The sequence below is a fragment of the Pinus tabuliformis genome, chromosome X (assembly GCF_031772625.1).
Source record: "Pinus tabuliformis cultivar Carrire ecotype Pingquan chromosome X, CPIR1, whole genome shotgun sequence".
Classification (NCBI taxonomy): Eukaryota; Viridiplantae; Streptophyta; class Pinopsida; order Pinales; family Pinaceae; genus Pinus; species Pinus tabuliformis.
In genome coordinates, this window is record NC_142308.1 from 63243838 (window position 1) to 63264594 (window position 20757).

The window sequence follows — 20757 nt, forward strand, 5'->3', positions numbered from 1 at the left end:
GACCAAAAAATAAAAATCGAAAGGACTTTAATAAATTAAAAAAAAAAAAAAAAAAAATTAATGGGCCATAGGCCACATAAAAATTAAATTTTTTTAATGTGAACGCGTAAGTCTTTTGATTTAATTCACTTACAATTTCAAAGTCACAAAAATGAAATTTTTTTAGTTTTTTAAATGTTTTTAAATTTTTGTTTATGAAACAAAATAAAAAATATAAATATAAAACAAAAACAAAAAAACGAAAAAGCCCAAACCAAAATAAAATTGAATTTGCAAAACACCCCTCTTACAAAATAAATATGAAATCAAAAATAAAATAACCGGAGCTAACCCTAATACATATCAATACAATAACCCTAATGCATATCGATACAAAAGTTTAAAAAAACAAACAAACAAACAAAGAAAATAAAACGTGAGGAGTGTTTGCCTGCAAATCTAGACGCGGAGAGAGCTCGAGCAAGGAGGAAAGGAGTTGCAGCGAGAGGAGCTGTGAGATGGAATGTTGCAGGTCGATGGAGAGGCGACGCAGGTGGATAGGGTGAAGTTGATGGCGTAAGTTGTAGGTCGACAAGGAGGAACAGTGAGAGGATGAGGGATTTGCATGCAGGTTTGCTCGACGGCGAGAGCAGTAGCAAATCAAGAGTATGAGGCAATCGGGCTTGCAGCAGCGGTATGGCAGGAGAACGAGGGGATTTGAATGGAGATGGAGCAGCGTTTTGCAGGCAGTGAATGGGAAATGGAAGAACAAGGGCAGAAGGAGGGTCGTTGGAGCTGAGCAGGGGTAGGAAGAACTGCGAGCAGAGGGATGGCAACAATGGAGCTATAGAAGGGTTTTCTTAAAAAATTCGAAATTTTCTACGAACCCAAAAACCCAGGCAGCAAATCAAAAAAACCAATCAGCAAAGAAATGGTAGCCCAGAAACTTAAAAAAATTCAAGAAAACTAAAAAAAAAAAAATTAATTTAAAATGATGTGTTCCTTTGCTTCAGATTTATCCCTGAAACCCTTATGAAAATTTCCAGATCCAAGAAATTTTAAACCCTTGGACTGCAAAAAAATTGAATAATATCCCTGGAAAATTATGTTGATAAACCCCAGAGATCCAGATCTTACCCTCTAGGGCCTAGATCTAGACTCTACACAAATTTCTTCCTCAAATTTGTAGTTGCACGACAACAAGAAAACACCCAAACAATATATACAATGATAAAAAACTAAAACCCAAAAAAACCCACATTAGAAAAATAATTACAAAATTTACAAACTGCAGGCTCTAATCAGCCAGATCTACCATTATGCCACACAAAGAATTAAATTTTTAAATTTTAAAGGAGGTGCTAACTCAAAACCCTTTGTGTATCACCAATAAAATTTTATAATAAGCCCGGAGCTAATTTAGCTAGGCTCCTCTGGGAACACAGATCGGGAGTTGGCTGGTCCAACTGAAAACTTCCCCTAACGCCCGAGGATCTAAAATCAAGATTTCCATGCAAAACTCGATCCAACCATTAAAAATAGAGCGAGAAAATAATAATAAAATTCAGACAAATAGAGATACCTACTATTACGTTCAAATTTAGATTATTATTCACCCCAACAACTGAGCAAGATACCTGTACTCAAATCACTCTTTAGAGGCTATCACAATGGCTTTAGAAAAAATTATGCATGAAAACAACACATCTTACAACATTCCCATGAAGAGTAACACCAGCAGAACTTAACCCCAAAGTCTTTCTTTATTATCCAGAAAAAGATTACATAAGAGCTTCTTGCTAAGCACACAACTCAAAGGTCGAATCCATCGACTGACAAATGACTTGTTATTTAAAGATAAATCCTCCAACAGCTAATTCGAGTGATCCTCGTCAAAGCAATCTCGACCGTTGATGAAGATTAAAATTTCTTTTAATCTCATCTATCGAAATATTTAATTCTTGAAGAAATTTGAATTTTTCAATTAAATGCATTTTAATTAACTCAAAAAAAAATTGAGTTAATTTCCCCAAAAAAATGACTTTGACTTAATCCCCAAGGATCAAAGGTTTAAAATTTAGCAAAATAATTAATTTACCTTAGTCCCGGGACCTTTTAAAATTTAATTTTTAAGGACCGACAAATTTTTCCTTTAGAGAATTGAAATTTACATAGGACCTAGAATTAATTAAATTTATGGCTTAGGATGTTAATTAACTTTTGGCCAGAAAATTTAATCAATTAACCTATGAGGGGATAAATTATTTTTCCAACCCTCAAGACGCTTTACATCATGATTTTCATATTTTTTACATCATAAGGGGGAAGACCCATTTGTAATAGACCCTCACAGACTACCCATTTTTGTGACACAAATATAATCCAACTGACCAAACAATTTGTAATAAACTAACCTAACCAAATAGTTAAGATTATTCCAAAATTATTTTTACATAGACTCGAACTAGAACACTAGGACTCGCCTAAGATCCTAGCGACAAAATCCATTCTAGCTTTGGGGTAAGACTGGAGAAAAACTCTGCCGACCATCTGATAATGGATCGGTGAAACAAAAAACCTCCCAGAATGGAGATCGTCACTAGAAAAGTAGGTTTACCTAGGTCGTTACATACCATGACACGGATTTGCTGAGACTATTTACATTATACACATGCAAAAAGGATTTACATAACATCCTAGAAGTCAAGCTGATAATGATAGTTGGACGGCACAGACACATCGATCAAGTGCTATCCCCTTTGTGAAAAAAGGGGTGTACTGCTATGAGTCGTTGACACGTAGTGGTCAACAAGAAGCAAAGATACCCAAGACTTCAAGAAGCTACTCAATGAGCTTAAGGCTCACCTTATTGGAGGTCCAAGTAACCCCTGTCGGTACCCAGTAGTACTACATTAGACAGATATGAAAATGGACATTACTTCCACGTACCTTGAATATCAGAAGTCCCCCTAGATCTCTTGATGCCAGCTATTCACCCAACTAACTATTGTAGTGCACGTAAAATAGCATTCGAGAAAATTATCGTCTCGTACTAGCCCCAAAATGGTATATCGAAGGGACAGAGCACTAGGCATTCCTTTTGTATATAAGCCATTTCTAGCCCAAAAATCATTTGTGTTATTTGATCAGCATTTGCACTTTAATTGTGGGATTGAATCAGTATTTCATAAATGTGTCTTTTATTTTGTTGCAAGCACATTGTTTAAAACATATGGTTGACATGCTCTAGAAACTCCACTAATTGGAACTAATAATCTTTCAAAAGATCAACATTGTACCCAATCCCTTCAAACAAGTCAACATCTAATCCAAGTCATACTCTCACTCATACTAAGTCTCTTGAAGCCAACATTTGCCCACCTAACTACTATAGTGCACTTAAAATAGCATTTAGGAAGATTACCCTTTCGTCTTAGACCCACATTGGTATATCTAAAGGATATAGCACTATCCATACCCTTTGTCTATAAGCCATTTCTAGCCCATAAATAACCTGTGTTATTTGATCAGCATTTACACTTTTATTGTGGAATTGAATCAATAATTCATATATGTGTCTTATTTTGCTACAAGAACATTGCTTAAAACATATGGTTGACATGCTCAATACATTCCAATAATTTGCACTAATAATCATTCAATGAATCAACATTGCACGAAATCCCTTCGAATAAGTCAACATCTAATCCAATTCATGCTCTCACTCAGACTAAACGATAGGCTTAGGATTATGAATAGGGAATCCCCACTTAATGTTGAAATTTGGTACCGGAGGACAGATGGTTCCCTTAGGCTTTGATCTTTGGCCTAGGGAAAGTGTCCAAAAGAATTTAATTTTTCTCCTAAAGTGACTTTATAATTTTATAAAGTTAAATCTAATTTAAAAGTGACTTTAAGTGATAAAGTTATTAAGTCTAATTTTAAAGTGACTTTTATAAAGTCAATGAAAAATTAGAAAGGAAAAGTGACTTTGGAAATAAATGACTAAGTGGGTCTTTATTAAAGTGGGGTGAATTAAAAAATAGAAAGTGAGATTTAAATGAGCATTTAATCTCAACCATTGATCTAAATCTATTTCAGCCATTAGATTTAGAGATCACCCAAAAGTCACTTGGAGTTATATTAAAGGAGGAAAAGGAGAAAAGGTCATTCATTCTTTCATGAGCAGATTGGGAGAAGGAGAGCAAGAGAGCAAGAGAGATTTCTGAGCAGGAAGGAGAAGGAGACAGCAGCTTGGCACACATTCCAAGGCAGCAGTTGAGCAGATTTGTACAGCTGATTCAGCACATAGTGAAAGACAGATTTTTGCACAAAAATCGAGGAGCAGTTTGCTGATTTTTCTGCACACAAAACGGAGGTCGTACAGCATTTATTGTTGTCCTGTTTGCTGTAATTTCCAGATTGCTGTGAGGCACGGGAAAGGAGATAAGTTGCAAATTTGCTTGCTGATTTTTTGCTGAATAATTCTCACTGTAAAAAGACAATTTTCAGAAATAAAGAAGAGCTCTCAAACTGGTTTTCCCCAAGAGTTGTAGGGGGTTTTTCCAGGGTCAAGTTGACCAAAAATATCAGTGTTTTAATGTGTTTTAATGGCTGTTTTTTATTGCTGATTTTTAATTCTGCAATTTCCAGCATTCTGAAAAATTTCCAGAATTTGTGTTTTCAGCAATATTTATTTTTTTCAGTCTGTTAAATGTATGGTTATGGGAATGGGCATTTAACTACATGGGAGAAATAAGGAGAAACTGAAAACCGGGGTGGGAAAACAGAAATTTTTACATGGTATCAGAGCTTGAGTGCTGAAGGGCAGTTTGGGACAGCAAAAGGAAAAATTACAGTTGTTGATTTTTCACTCAGAAAATTCCAGCAAGCTGATTTTTTTCATAAACAGCAGTTTTATCTTTACTACAGCAGTGCTATTTTTCAGTTTTAGGACAGCAGGATGTCATTGGGATTGAGGGTGGAGGATAGGCTGGATGGGCATATAAATTACAGCGTTTGGAAGGAGAGAATGCAGAGTATCTTTGAGGAGGCAGAAGTCTGGGATATCATGGTGCATACCGCACAGAACCCTGTTGTTGTGCCCACTGATGTTACTCAGTTGGCTGAGTATAAAAAGAAGAACAATAAGGGTAAGAGGCTGATTCTAGACGGAATCAAAGACCATTGCATTCCTCATGTGAGAGGAAAGAGCAATGCCCATGAGATGTGGACAGCATTGTCCAATCTCTACCAGAGTACCAATGAGAACCGGAAGATGGTCCTGAAGGAGAAGCTGAAGAACATTAAGATGGGGAATGATAGTGCAGCTGGATATCTCACAAAGATTACCAATGTGAGAGATGAGTTGGCAGCGATTGGAGAGGCCATTCCATCCACTGAGTTGGTGCGTATTGCAGTGAATGGCCTCCCCCGTTCATGGTTGAACTTTGCTGATGGGGTTTGTGCACGTGAGACCCTTCCCACATGGGAGAGGTTTTGGGATGATTGTATTCAGACAGAGATCAGGAAAGGACAGCTTGGGGCAGCCAAGCCAGTTGAGCAGGATGAGGACGTAGCACTGGTGGCAGGAGGCAAGAAAGGCAAAGGGAAGAAGCAGGCTTCCACAAGCAGTGGTGGGGGCAAAGGCAAAGGTAAAGGTAAACAGGGTAATTCACAGAAGGACTATTCCAAGGTGAAGTGTTGGAATTGTCAAAAGATGGGACACTATGCAGTTGTGTGTCCGGAGAAGAAGAAGAAGAAGGGGAAGAACCAGGACGTGGCAGCTTCAGCAGAGATTGAGGACTTTGCTGGTCGTTTTGACCGAGAGTTTGCGTTCACTACGTGTGAGTCCTCTAGTACAGGATCACCTGCCACACAGGTTCAGAGGGAGCATGCTTTTCCCTCGATTAGCGGAGCATCTTCAGGTATCTGGTATGTGGACAGTGGGGCTTCACGTCACATGACAGGAGTCCGGGAGTACTTCTCAGAGCTTTCAGAGAGTGGCACTGATATTGAGGTAGTACTTGGTGATGACAGAGTTGTTAGAGCAGTCGGGGTGGGGACAGTGACATTTCAGAGGGAGTCCAAACCTCCCTTGAAGGTGTCAGAGGTTCTTTATGTGCCAGGGATGAGGAAGAACCTGATATCCGTCTCAGCTTTGGAGGACAGAGGATATGAGGTACTGTTCAGGGGAGGACAGGTGTTGATGTATCCCAGGGGCACTCCAGCTGATTCAGCTAGAGTGATAGGTGTACGCCATGCAAAGGTGTACAAGTTTGCATTCCAACCCCTTTTGGCATTGAGCAGTAGTACCGACAGCAAAGCTAGCAGTTCTGAGCTGTGTGAGATTTGGCACCGCAGGATGGGACATATGTATCATGGAGCCTTGAGGACATTGCGGGAGATCACTACAGGTGTGCCAGATTTCAGTACTGATCACTTTGATACTTGCAGAGGTTGTGCGATGGGCAAGTTTGCCAAATCCCCTTTTCCCAGCAGTGACAGCAGAGCGACGGGGATACTTGATTTGATTCATTCCGATGTGAGCGGTCGGATGTCTCATGTTTCCTTGAGTGGATATGAGTACTATGTCTTATTCATTGATGATCACTCCAGGAGGACCTGGATTTATTTCTTGAAGACCAAGAGTGAGGTCTTCAAGCGGTTTCAGGAGTTCAGAGCTCTTGTGGAGACTCAGACAGGTCGAAAGATCAAGTCCTTGAGGTCGGACAATGGAGGAGAGTACACCCTTGGAGAGTTTGTTGACTATTGTGCGGAGGCAGGCATTAGGAGGGAGTTCACTGTTCCTTACAACCCCCAGCAGAACGGGGTTGCGGAGAGGAAGAACAGATCCATCATAGGGGCTGCCAAAGCCATGATACATGATCAGGGGTTGCCATTGTTCTTGTGGGCAGAGGCCTGCAACACATCTGTTTACTTGCAGAACAGGAGTCCGCATCGTGCCTTGGGGCACATGACTCCGGAGGAGGCTTTCTCTGGGAAGAAACCTGATCTTGGTCATCTTCATATCTTTGGATGCATTACATACTCCTATATACCCAAGGAGGAGAGGACCAAACTAGAGCCCACCGCAGAGAAGGGTATCTTTGTGGGCTACAGTGAGACCTCAAAGGCCTTTCGGATTTACATTCCTGCACAGAGGAGAGTTGTTGTCAGACGGGATGTGAAGTTCGAGGAGGACAGGGCCTTTAGGAGGTCACGGGAGTTAGAGTATCTGGATCAGCCAGACCCTCAGCAGCAGTTGAGTCAGTCAGAAGGATCCAGTGGGCAGGGATCAGGAGGATCCGGAGGTACATCTATGAGGATGTCAGGTCCATCAGTGAGCAGTGGCTCGCCGAGCCAGAGGGGTGGTGCTCCGTGCAGCATGCAGAGCAGTTCACAGAGCAGTTCACTAGGGAGTCCACTGATGGACAGTTCACACGGTACCTCAGCTTCTACAGGTTCAGGTGCAGGCAGGAGGACAGCAGACAGACAGTCAGGAGTTCAGGCTACTGATGGTGATGAGGAGGAGGAGTTTCATTCTCCTATGGGAGAAGCATGCTCAGGGAAGAGGAAGCCCAAGTGGCTTCAGGACACCTTGAGAGATGCCACATCTGTTGCTGAGCCGAAGAGGCCGGTCAGAGAGAGTAGACCACCTGAGAGGTTCTGTAGCTATATGGCGATGGTTACCAACATCCTTGACTCTGAGCCTTCTAGCTATGAGGAGGCAGCTAGCCAGCAGGTCTGGAGAGAGGCCATGCAGGAGGAGTATTCTTCTATCATGAAGAATGATGTTTGGGAGGTGGTGCCGAGGCCTGAGGGCAAATCCGTGGTTACTTCCAGATGGCTTTACAAGGTAAAGCATGCTGCAGATGGCAGCATTGAGAAATTCAAAGCGAGGTTTGTGGCTAGAGGGTTCTCCCAGGTAGAGGGAGTTGATTATGAGGAGACCTTCGCTCCCGTGGCTCGATATACTTCGATCCGCTCCATTATATCGATAGCAGCAGAGATGGGTTGGAAGATCCACCAGATGGATGTGAAGACCGCATTTCTCAATGGCTTCATACAGGAGGAGGTGTACATTGAGCAGCCACAGGGCTTTGAGGTGCATGGGAAGGAGTCCCATGTGTGCAGATTGAAGAAGGCCCTTTATGGCCTGAAGCAAGCTCCCAGAGCTTGGTACTCCAGGATAGATGCATACTTGCAGGGGATGGGTTTCACAAAGAGTGAGGCAGATCCGAACCTTTACTTTATTGTGATTGGTGAGGAGCCTCTCATTCTGGTGCTGTATGTGGATGACTTGATCATTACGGGTGCAGAGAGACTCATAGAGCACTGCAAGAGAGATCTTGCGGCGGAGTTTGAGATGAAGGACATCGGCTTGATGCATTACTTTTTGGGTTTGGAGGTGTGGCAGGAGGAGGGGAATTTCTTCCTGGGGCAGGGGAAGTATATTGTGGACATCCTTAGCAGATTCCACATGGAGGATTGTAGACCCATGTCGACACCGATGATCACCAACTGGAAGAAGCTTCATGCTTCGGATTCCGAGTTGGTGGATCCCACATTGTACAGGCAGCTGATTGGTTCCTTGATGTATTTGGTCAACACTAGACCAGATATCTGTTTTGCAGTCAACACGATGAGTCAGTTTATGTGTGAGCCTAGGAAGGTTCACTGGGTGGCTGCAAAACACATTTTGCGGTACTTGCAGGGGACAGTGGATTATGGTCTGGACTACAGGCAGGGAGATGGAGTGAGATTGGCAGGATACACTGATTCTGATTGGGCAGGTTGTGCTTCTGATAGGAAGAGCACTTCAGGGTGTTGTTTTGGGTTGGGTTCAGCAGTAGTGTCATGGTTCAGCCGGAAGCAGCAGTCAGTAGCACTGAGTTCAGCGGAAGCAGAGTATATGGCAGCCAGTCTAGCTAGTTGTGAGGCCATCTGGCTTCGCAAGATGTTGTTTGGCTTATTTGGTCAGCCGTTGAGACCTTCAGTGATTTACTGTGATAATCAGAGTTGCATTAAACTCACGGAGAATCCAGTATTTCATGACAGGTCAAAGCATATCGGGATCAGATATCATTTCATCAGAGACTATGTTCAGAAGGGAGCTGTGAAGCTTGAGTATATTTCCACTGATGAGCAGGTTGCAGATATCCTTACCAAAGCCTTACCACGGGGCAAGCATGTCTACTTCAGAGACAAGATGGGTGTGGTGAGGAACACCTTCCTCGGTAAGAGGGAGTGTTGAAATTTGGTACCGGAGGACAGATGGTTCCCTTAGGCTTTGATCTTTGGCCTAGGGAAAAGTGTCCAAAAGAATTTAATTTTTCTCCTAAAGTGACTTTATAATTTTATAAAGTTAAATCTAATTTAAAAGTGACTTTAAGTGATAAAGTTATTAAGTCTAATTTTAAAGTGACTTTTATAAAGTCAATGAAAAATTAGAAAGGAAAAGTGACTTTGGAAATAAATGACTAAGTGGGTCTTTATTAAAGTGGGGTGAATTAAAAAATAGAAAGTGAGATTTAAATGAGCATTTAATCTCAACCATTGATCTAAATCTATTTCAGCCATTAGATTTAGAGATCACCCAAAAGTCACTTGGAGTTATATTAAAGGAGGAAAATGAGGAAAAGGTCATTCATTCTTTCATGAGCAGATTGGGAGAAGGAGAGCAAGAGAGCAAGAGAGATTTCTGAGCAGGAAGGAGAAGGAGACAGCAGCTTGGCACACATTCCAAGGCAGCAGTTGAGCAGATTTGTACAGCTGATTCAGCACATAGTGAAAGGCAGATTTTTGCACAAAAATCGAGGAGCAGTTTGCTGATTTTTCTGCACACAAAACGGAGGTCGTACAGCATTTATTGCTGTCCTGTTTGCTGTAATTTCCAGATTGCTGTGAGGCACGGGAAAGGAGATAAGTTGCAAATTTGCTTGCTGATTTTTTGCTGAATAATTCTCATTGTAAAAAGACAATTTTCAGAAATAAAGAAGAGCTCTCAAACTGGTTTTCCCAAGAGTTGTAGGGGGTTTTTCCAGGGTCAAGTTGACCAAAAATATCAGTGTTTTAATGTGTTTTAATGGCTGTTTTTTATTGCTGATTTTTAATTCTGCAATTTCCAGCATTCTGAAAAATTTCCAGAATTTGTGTTTTCAGCAATATTTATTTTTTTCAGTCTGTTAAATGTATGGTTATGGGAATGGGCATTTAACTACATGGGAGAAATAAGGAGAAACTGAAAACCGGGGTGGGAAAACAGAAATTTTTACACTTAAGATAAGAAGCCATCCCTAGACCTAGAAGTGAGGGGCAAGCCTACTAAGGTGACAGTGGCTAGCTTTCCTGATAGTTTCCTTAGGTTCTTCCTTTGGCAAGGTCAAGGCTTTTTCTCTACGTAGAATCTGAGTGATAACACCAACCTTTCCCTTTTGAAGGCCAGCCAAAAGTATAGAGGAAGCTCTATCGAGGTGAAGGTGATACAACTCCTAATTGCTCACCAAGGTTGCATCCATGGATTGGGCTTTTCCAATTAGATATTAGTTTAGGTGATAACAAACCTCTTTCTCTAAAAACTGAAAATGAAGACAATGAAGTTGGCCTATTAGGGATTTCTCCACCTCATCATATCACCTTTAGCAAATGAATTTTCATCTCCTTTTACAGCTCCTCCTCGAACCCTCGATGACTAGGTCAAAGCGTAAAACAAAAAACAAAAAAAAGTAGTTCTTCACATACTCTTTTTCCATTAAGAAGTTGCCAGATACTTTGCTAGTCGAATGCTCCTCATTAACTGGTGACTTGGACTTGGTCTTACAGTTTGAAAATGTCTTCAAGGCCACATGGCACCTCCTCATGTAAAGTGCTCCCTTCGGAATGATTAAACACCTTTATTTACAAACAAATGAGGGTGTTAGGGTCATGTTAATCTCCCTCATGTAGAGTGCTCTCTTCTGTTATGCACTTATCCTCATATTTGGGCTTGAGAAGGGTCGTGCATCCACTTGGAAACTCCACAAGCCAAGCGTTCCTCTAGATGGCCAACTTCTCAAGGTGTGAAAAGGGGTTTTTAATCCCCTTCAAAGTAGCACTCCAAAAACATTACAACCTTTCCTACGAATCATGGTGTGAACAAGGACTTTGGACCATCTAGAAGCTACTCAATGCTAGCACTTGTCAAAATTAATCCTTTTTACCTTGATTTATGCTCTAGGTGATGATGTAGATCCACAAATCATTACTCAATGTTGGGCACTCATCTAGTGAAACATCAAATCACCTTGATAAGATATCTTTGTTCCCATAGTTTACAACAGCCAATTCCAACACTCAATCAACAAATCTTCCATAAAGCAATATCCTGCATGCACATTTTTACATGCCAACACCCATAAATGACCAAAAAAGGTAGATAAATGCGACTCAAAAAGTACAATCAGTGGAGATAAATTGTAGGACTGAGCAGCTCCTATAAGCTAAATGTTAAAAGGTAAAGCATAAGCTAAAAGAAGCTGAACTACTGAATTAGAGAAGTAAACAAGAAATATAACCCTAAAAATAACAAGATATAAGGCAATGCATCATCAGAAGCAAGTGCAAAATGAGAAGGGGAGGGGGAAGCCCCTACATGGATATCAGAGATAAGATAGAGATAGTAAAGAGTTCTTTGATGCTATGACAAAAAGCATAATAATAAAGGAGAAACCTGACAAACAACAAAAAGTACCTTAATCCTTATTTTCAATATTTTTATCAACACTAACCTGCTCCACCAGTGTTTCCAAGTCAAAGCCAAGTTGCTTCAAAGCTTCAGCATATTGGTCCTTTATGCCAAGATTGTAAATGCTGTTTGATAATGACCGTCCTGAACACAAAAGTAAGTCTTTCAGGAAAAGGGCGCTTGTGACGGAAATTCTTTGGCATCGATAAATCAAAATAGTAGAGATAATCACAATAACATTTTGAAATCAATCAAGAATTGAAAACCCTAATATTTAACTCAACAAACACGCTGATATGAAATAGTGAAACCAACCATAAGATAATGCTAGATCGATCCAGTCAGAAATCTGGCTAAAGCATCTACATAATTTCATATTTCTAGACATCCTTAACTAGCATTTCTATCAACTAGGATTAGAGAGTAATGAAGCTAGGATATAATTCATCTGTTAATAATAGCACGGCTTTTGATGACTAGTTCAAAGTGAATTGGTTAAATTTGAATCAACCCAAATTTCTCAGACACCTCCATAAAAATGACGGTGCAAATGAGTTACAATTTTAGGGAAATTTAAGGACTTGAAACCAAAATAAGCCTTGAGAGAGATTTTTATTGCCTTAAAAAAGACAATGGATTGGGCGAATTTTTTATAGGCATAAAAACACAGAATCAACAACCTCTTTCAATTGAGAAAATGCAGGACTTTTATCCAGATAAAAGGTTTCAGTTAGAGGAAATTCCGTCCTTCATTTAGTAGACTAGATTTTAGGTTGATAAATGTCACAGAACAGCTGTAATATTCCAATTTAAATTTTACCCAATTTTAATGAGTTTGTCAAATCTGGTCTTGGCGTGATTTTTGGCAAGAAGTGCGTTAGTGACTGCTGTAGGTGCACTTCCATAATTTATTTGCAAATTACACATACACTGAACAACATTTGATAGGATAATACTACCCACTAATATAAACTGATTTATTTCATACCCAGGAACATAGCTAATGCTGATATGAATTTATAAAGCAATGAAAAGGGGCAGCTTGCATTAATTCAAATGATAACAGTGAATAACAAATAGAAGAACCTAATATAATAGTGAATCTCCCGTTTTTGTATTCAGTTCTTGAGAAATATCAGCCATGTACATCAGTCCACAACCTCTGCTACAGCCATGCACATGCTACAGAACTGATTCACACGCTCAGCAACACACATCAGCCATCCAATTAATTTCTCAGAGACAGATATATGTGTATTCAGCTCCATAACACAGGTAAATAGAAAATGCTCCCAAATAATCACGTCCAGCAGAATGAGAAATTTGTGGCCCTTGTGACGGAGATATATCATATATAATTTGCTTACAAATGCCCAACAGATAATGCACAGGTCCAACACATATTTTCCATCAAGAGAATGCCCAGAAATGATAGATGTGTACCCTCTGTGGACTGATATACCTTCTGCGCAATAAACTCTTCACTGCGAGTTGACAAGGTGACTCGTACAGCCACAGTGAATGGGATTCTACCTATGTTCTGTCCAGACCAGCAATGTTACCCAGCTCAAGCTACACGGAATTGGTAGAGATGACTGGATCTCTTATCAAGTACTGCTTCTTGGGAATGCCTCTGCCTGAAGATTAACACGGCAAGCAACCAAAAGGGACACTTCAGCCCCAATAACTCAGTCATACATAGCCTCAAAGGGAAGGAAGACTTGTCCCTCTTAATAGTAGACTCAGCCCGTCCTATTAGTTGAAAGAACTTGGCCCTCCTTAAAGTCCTGAACACGTCCTTGGGACTTAAAACTGAACAATTTGGCCTTCAATGGATATGGCAGACAAACTTGACCTTGGTGCAATTCGACCTTGAGGAATTTGATTCCCTCTTGGAATTTGAAACTCCGTCCTCTTGGAGAATTACTAAACCCTGCTAACAAACACCAGCTGAATCCTCATGCAAACAATTCATTCGACGATGAAGACTCTTTGCAATAAGCAAAATGGAAGATCTGAAATGATCTTCCCCAAGAGCTAACTAGGTTGGCACTCAAAGTCCACCGAAATTAGCTATTGAGTTTCGCATGAAACTCGTGAAACCCACTTAGCCTCTTTTCAATGTCAAATAGAAATGCTAGGAATATAATGAATTGCAATTGAGTCCATCCTCTATTTATAATTCTCCATTGAGCCTCCCCCTAGCTTCTAGATTCTCTTTTTTCCCTATCATTTTATTGGTGGGGTCCATTTTCCACTAGGAGACTTTTTGCCGCCATCTTAAATAAAATAATATTTGCCTCCTTTCTTAATAAAATATTATTTTGCCACCATTCTCCAATAAAATATTATTTTGCCATCATTCTCCATTAAAATAATAATTTCCACCTTTCTCCCACAAAATATTATTTTCCCCATTTTATTTAATATTACCAAAAGATTGGAAAAACTCCTTAGTAATTTTTGCATTCACAAAATTGTGAACATTACAGTCCTCCCCGCCAAAAATTGCTTGTCCTCAAGCAATATCACCATATGCTACTACTCCACAAGCTGGACTAGCTAATGCCAGGGTCCCAAATGCGCCACTGAACTACTCCTCGCTGTGACGCCACCACCACATGAATAAATCCAATGACACCAAGGTTCCAAATCATATTGATCAATGTGGAGCCTCCTTCGCTCCACTCGTTGTCCCACAAAATAAAGTCGCCAAAAGCCCTCTGCATATCATTAGTAAGTAGAGCACCTGGGCAATGTTAAATCCTGAGAAGATCCTCAAGAAGTTGCCCTCCTGAGTAATCAATCTTGTGCACTTCAAGGGTAGACTCCTAAAGATGCAATCCAATCCCTATGGAGATGAACCCTCGCTCGCATGTGCTCCTCTTGATCTCCTTCTGCTGAACATCCGGCCACATTGGTGAAGTCCCCCATGTCATCAGCAAATCACTAAAACCCAATGGAAGATCTGAATGATCTTCCCCTATAGAAATTAGCTCATCCCCAAGGGTAGCTGAACTGTCAAGGGATTCCATGCTAGTCTCAAGAGGGTGCCACCATGTTGACACTGCGCCACTCTAACTATGACAAACTGCCCATGCTGAGCATACTATATCCTCCTCTCCTGGACCCTGATGGCGAAATATCTGTGAAGGCCAAGCACATCCTACCCAGGAATCTCCATGATGTCAATGTCTATACATCCACTATCAATCCTGATCCTGAGCAGCAATAGGGAAAATTTGTCTCGCCATACAATGAAGGTCTCAGTGATCCCCCATGTGTCGAACCCAAAGTGAACTAGATCACCCTTTACCATGATCCTACTCATCATGGAATGAAGTGACCTATCGGCCAACTAAATCCCTGGATCCCATAACCATATTTGTTGCGGCATAGTCCTGACAACTACTAAAATTCACCTATTCCAAGTCTTTGGTCCCTGCATGCAATCAATATATAGTCTCCATATATCATGAATCAATGTGGTCAATCTGGTGCAAGCAAAACTGCCCTGCACCTACCATACCACATAGTGAGATCTGTTATCATGTCGCCTGAAGGTGCACGTCGATACTGCCTGGAGTCTAAACATTTGCCTATAAGAGAGGTCCACCACCTGTTGTACAAGCTCCTGTGACACCTCAAAGCATCTCACCCAAAATGTATCATGCATCTCCCTAGGTGTGAGCTCAAGGGTGCAGCATGTGCTACCTCTGTAGCAGGTCGGGCCAAACCCAAGCCTACATCTGCCAACTCGTGCCCTAATCATATGCCACTATTGGGAAGTCTCTTTCTTGGCGCACTGAGTCCCATCCAATTGTCTCAAGTGAGCTCCCCGCACCTTGTTGCTCCTGTTAAGTGTCAAGGGACAATAGCCAAATCCTCAAATACTGCGAGCAACACGAGGCAGGAATAGGTATGAGCTCCACTGGATATGATAGAGAGATGCTCACCAATGCCCTCATCGCTCCTGGGTAAGACAAACCCATTGGTACACCTGTTGTCCCTGTCAAGAGCAGTGTTGCACACATCGCGATAAAATCGGAAAATCGCGATTTTTTAAATTTGCCGATTCAAAGCGCGATTTTTATCGAAAAAATCGCCCATTTTTTTTATAGCGATTTTTTCGATAAAATCGCGATTTTTTCGGTTAAAATCGCGGGGGGCGCGGGCAGCGGGGTTTTATATGGAAAAAACGATTTTTTTTTTATTCATTCAGCAGTCCGCCGCGGAGGAGAAGGAGAAGAAGGGAGGGAGAGGGTTGCCGTCGGTTGTGGGAGCGAATCGAAGCGATTTTAGGAGGAATCCAAGCCAAGATCGCCAATTTGTCCATAAACCAGGTATGTAGATTAATTTTTTTTTGTTTTGGTTCAATAAAAACTTTGTTTTTCATTGTTTTTAAAGAATTTTTGGAAATTTTTCATTGATTTGGGATGGGTTATTTGTTATGACTATGAGAACCAATTTTTGATTTTTATTTTCTCATTTTCTTTAAACATTGTTTATTTTTTTTTATTTTTCATTGTTTTTTGGCATTTGGTTGGGTGACTTGGGTTTAGAAATTGGGATTTTGGAAATAATTAGCTTGTAATTTTGCAAATGCTAAATTGTAATTTGTATTTACTATTATCATTTATGTAATCCTAAATTCCTATTTCCTAATCCTTATTTTTCCATAGGTTTGCAAATTCAAAATTCAAAAACAAACATGCCAAGGAAATTGGATCCTTTCTGGGAATATGGTGACCCTAAAACTCCGAATGATAGACAAAACTTGTATTGCAAGTTGTGTGGAAAGGAAATATTCGGGGGGGTGTACAGGTTGAAGTTCCACCTTGCACAAATCCCTGGACGTGATGTGGGGCCCTGTCTAAAGACAAATGCTGAAATTATCCAAAAAGCCATGAGAGCATTGGGAGAATTAGAGCACACTAGAGACGCCAAAGAAGAACTCAAAAGGCAACTAAAAAGGTCAGTTGAAGGAAGTGGGCCAAGTGGCACAGGTTCTACTGCAGCGTCAGTCAATCCGTTTGCTGCATCATCATATTTTGTTCCTCGAACCACACCTGGTTCACAACCAACTATCGGTTCAATGATGAAAAGAACTGAAAAAGAAAAAGCTGACAAGTTGATGACAAAATTTCTCCTCTGGAGTGATATTCCTTTCAGCATTATAAGGAATAATCCATTTTTCCAACCTACTCTTGATGCTGTTGCCAGTGTTGGCCCGGGGTACAAACTCCCTTCTCTTCATGATTTCAGAGGCCGGCTTCTTCAAGATGAAAAGCGTGACTGCACCCAAAGATTGGAGGATTTTAGGGCATCATGGGCACAAACAGGATGCACTGTTATGTCAGATGGTTGGACTGACCAAAAGGGGAGAACCCTTATAAACTTCTTGGTTAGTTGTCCCTTGGGGACTATGTTTATCAAATCTAGTGATGCAACTCATCAAATCAAAGATGCAAAAAATTTATGTGATTTGCTGGATGTGTTTATTTTGGAGGTGGGTGCAGAAAATGTTGTCCAAGTCATAACGGACAACGCTGCAAATTATGTTGCTGCTGGTAGAATGCTTATGGACAGGCATCCTACTTTATTTTGGACACCTTGTGCTGCCCATTGTATTGATTTGATGTTAGAGGACATAGGGAAAATTCCCTTTGTCAAAGAGGCTGTTGACTCATCAAAAACCATCACAAAATTTATTTACAATCACACATCTGTGCTTAGCTTGATGAGAAAATGCACCAACAACAAAGAGTTGGTGCGCCCCGCCATTACACGGTTTGCGACGAGTTTCATATCTCTTCAATCCCTCTTGAATTCTATGTGGGATTTGAAGAGAATGTTTGTTTCAGAGGAGTGGCGTTCTTCGCCAATGAGCCGCAAACCAGAAGGAGAGGCCGTCTGCAGACTTGTTTCATACCAAGAAGACTTCTGGGCGGGAGTGCAGGAGGTGTGCGCTGTCACTGAACCTTTGGTAAAGGTTCTTCGGTTGGTAGATGGTGAGAAGCCCGCAATGGGCTATTTGTATGAAGCCATGGACAGGGCCAAAGAAGCCATTCGGTCCTACTATGATGACAAGGGAGATGATGGGTTCCAGAGACAACTCCTTCTATGGAAGGTCATTGATGAGCGATGGAACAACACACTCCATCGTCCCATTCATGCTGCTGGGCTTTTCCTGAACCCTGCATTTTCTTATGCATGTGGGTTTAATTTTGATGTTGAGGTCGTGGAAGGATTATTAACCTGTGTCCAGAAGATGGTGAGATCTTCAGAAGAACGTATGGAGATCTCTAGACAAATTGAGCAATATAAGTTGTCAGGTGGCTTATTTGGCTTTGATATGGCTGTCATTGATAGGACGGTTAAAATGCCAGGTATTTTTTAGTTTGTAGTATGTACTTTGTAACTTTGTTTCAAATTTCATTGTTTCTTCAAATTCCATTTTTTTCTTATGTTTATTTAAAATTTTATTTGTAATTTTGTTGTAGACGCATGGTGGAAGATGTATGGTGGCAGAGTACCCCTTTTGCAAAATCTTGCCATACGCATCCTCAGCCAAACATGCAGCTCCTCGGGATGTGAGCGCAATTGGAGTGTATTTGAAAAAATACACAACAAGAAGCGCAATAGGTTAACACTTAAACATTTAAAATATTGCAAATTTCCAAATAAATTTTTGAATTCATTAAAGTTTTAAACAATATTTTTTTTATAATATTAATTATTAATTATTAATTTATTATTTCATGAACTTTGTACAGGTTGGAGTCCCATAGACTTAATGACATGGTCTATGTCTACTACAATCTTCGATTGTGGGTGAAACAACTAGAGAAGACACCTGATACGGAAGCCATCTCATTGGATGGGATTGACACCACTGCTGAATGGAGGGTTGAGACCGAGAGGCCTCTCATGGATCCCACTGAGGATTGGTTAGTGCAGGATGAGGGGGAGGAGGAGGGGGAGGAGCAGGAGGAGGAGGAGCAGGAGCAGGAGCAGGAGCAGGAGGAGGAGGAGGAGGAGTTGGAGGAGCAGGAGGAGGAGGTGACACCGCCTACCCGGGCTACCCGGGCTACCACTACCACCAGTAGAGGACGTGGTCTCCGTCCACCTCAGCCTCCTATAGCTGCTACTACTAGTTCTTCAGCTTCTAGAGCACGTCAGACTCCACTGCCATTTCCACCACCACAGGCACCAGCTTCTACATCTAGAGGGAAAGAGAAAGTTGTGCCATTTTCTCGCAAGAGGGGCAGAGGAAATCAATAGGATTAGACTTTCATTTTATTGTATATGACATTATGACATGATGAGATACATTATCATATTTTTTGTTGATATTTTGAGGCTGAGTTGGACTTGGGACTCAGGACTTACTATTCAGGACATGATTCAATGTTATGTGTGATTTTAGCGCTAGAAATGATATTAAACATCTTATATATTAGTTTTTTTATCATATTTATGTGTCAATGTATTTATTTTATGTTGTAGATGGTTTAGATATTAAAAAAATTGAAAAAAATTGAAAAAAAATGAATATTTTTGTGCCAAACGATTTTTTCCCGCTTTTTTCCGATTTTTTCCCGATTTTAACGATTTTTTCCGCTTTTTTCCCGGCGCCGATTAAATCCCGATCGCGATGTGTGCAACACTGGTCAAGAGATCTCTCCAGAAGCAATGCTCAAACAACATGATGTGCATCATTATACTCTATTGTACTCAAACACGTACCCCTGCACTCGTCTACATAACACTGGACTTCGTGGCACAACTTCGTGCACTGCTAGACACGAACACCCACTGTTATACCACCCAATATCATCTGGAATCCCACATATGCAAATGCATCCACCACCCTGCAACTAGGCCCACCATGATGTGAGCTACACCTCCTCATCTACCCTGGTAGACCTGAGCGGCCTAACTCAGCATATGCTAATAGGAATAACACTACGGTGTCAATCCTCAGTATCTCCTGTGCACAATACATCAATGAGAGCATTGTCTACATACAATGCCCTGTCTAGTGGCCTGTCAATGCCACCTCCTCGTGCAAGCTCCTATCAGAGTGTACTAATCAACTAGTGACCCCACGCACAGGCAATATGCCAAGACATCTCACGAGGTTTCCCTGCCCCCCTGTCAATCCACCCTGTCACCAGTGTTGTCCGACCATCTGATTAAAACCTGAAAGTGTGTGTGTGATTAGTCACCAGATCCATCTCACCACTAACACCATCACTAATCAAGTCCAAGATGTGACAGAGGATCCCACTTGGATCCCAACAACAATCTGGCCTTCGAACCCTTCTGGTAATCTATGACATTTGCTAAACTGTGGCCATGGATGTATCCAACCTCCCAACCTGCTTTGACGAGTACCAACTTAGTACCTCTTGTTGAAGAATGTAACTAGGTTCGGTCTTCATAAATGTATTTGAGTCATTCTGTAATGTACTTGTAAAAAGAATGAAAAAGAATTTTTTTATTATTATTACAATGACTTATTAAAGCATGGGTTTCATGCTTGGGTTGTCTTTTATTAGTAAAAATAAACATTGTAGACTCCTAGGGTTTATATTGAGTCATTACAGTTATTGTACATTTTATGAGACCCTTCTTGGGCTTTTGAATCATGTAAAAAGGATTATTATTTATTCAAATTAGGTATTTGACCCCTCCACACCAAGTCGGCCTCAAACTAGGCAATTCGACCTCACCTAAAGGGTGTATATACAAGCAGTTTGAATTCATTTGGAGCGTCTCTCTCACAAGTTCGATATCTAAGGAAAGGAGGCAAAAAAGTGTGAAATTCCAAGAAGAAAAGAAGAAGTGTTGGAAGGATCAAGATCGAAAGTTTTGGGTATCTCTTTCTCTCTCTTATGTGAAGTTACTGGACCAGTTGCTAGATCGAAGTTTTACTATTGGAAGGGTCGAAATTCTAAAAGTGTTGGGTCGAAGATTTTGCTGCTGAAAGGCTGAAATTATTGATTTACTAGATCGAAGTGTTGTTGCATCAAGGTCGAAGATCAAGG

At 40.8% G+C, this 20757-nt stretch overlaps 2 protein-coding genes across 4 annotated transcripts in view; one reads left to right on the forward strand and one right to left on the reverse strand.

Annotated features, from left to right (window-relative positions):
- Positions 1–20757, reverse strand: part of LOC149138333 (uncharacterized) — a 439570-nt gene that overhangs the window by 385875 nt on the left and 32938 nt on the right. For all 3 annotated transcript variants that reach the window (XM_089447178.1, XM_089447177.1, XM_089447176.1), the window contains exon 3: positions 11748–11848. In XM_089447178.1, the coding sequence (XP_089303304.1) occupies positions 11748–11848 (101 nt within the window). The remainder of the gene's footprint in view (positions 1–11747; positions 11849–20757) is intronic.
- Positions 15861–18665, forward strand: LOC149138335 (uncharacterized). The gene is made up of 2 exons (XM_089448145.1): positions 15861–18349; positions 18481–18665. Exon 1 carries the CDS (start codon positions 16416–16418, stop codon positions 18102–18104), a length of 1689 nt encoding a protein of 562 aa, XP_089304271.1. The 5' UTR covers positions 15861–16415; the 3' UTR covers positions 18105–18349; positions 18481–18665.

What these genes read in the sequence shown, in the direction of transcription:
- LOC149138335 (XM_089448145.1), top strand. Translation starts at nt 16,416, where the DNA reads ATGCCAAGGAAATTGGATCCTTTCTGGGAATATGGTGACCCTAAAACT.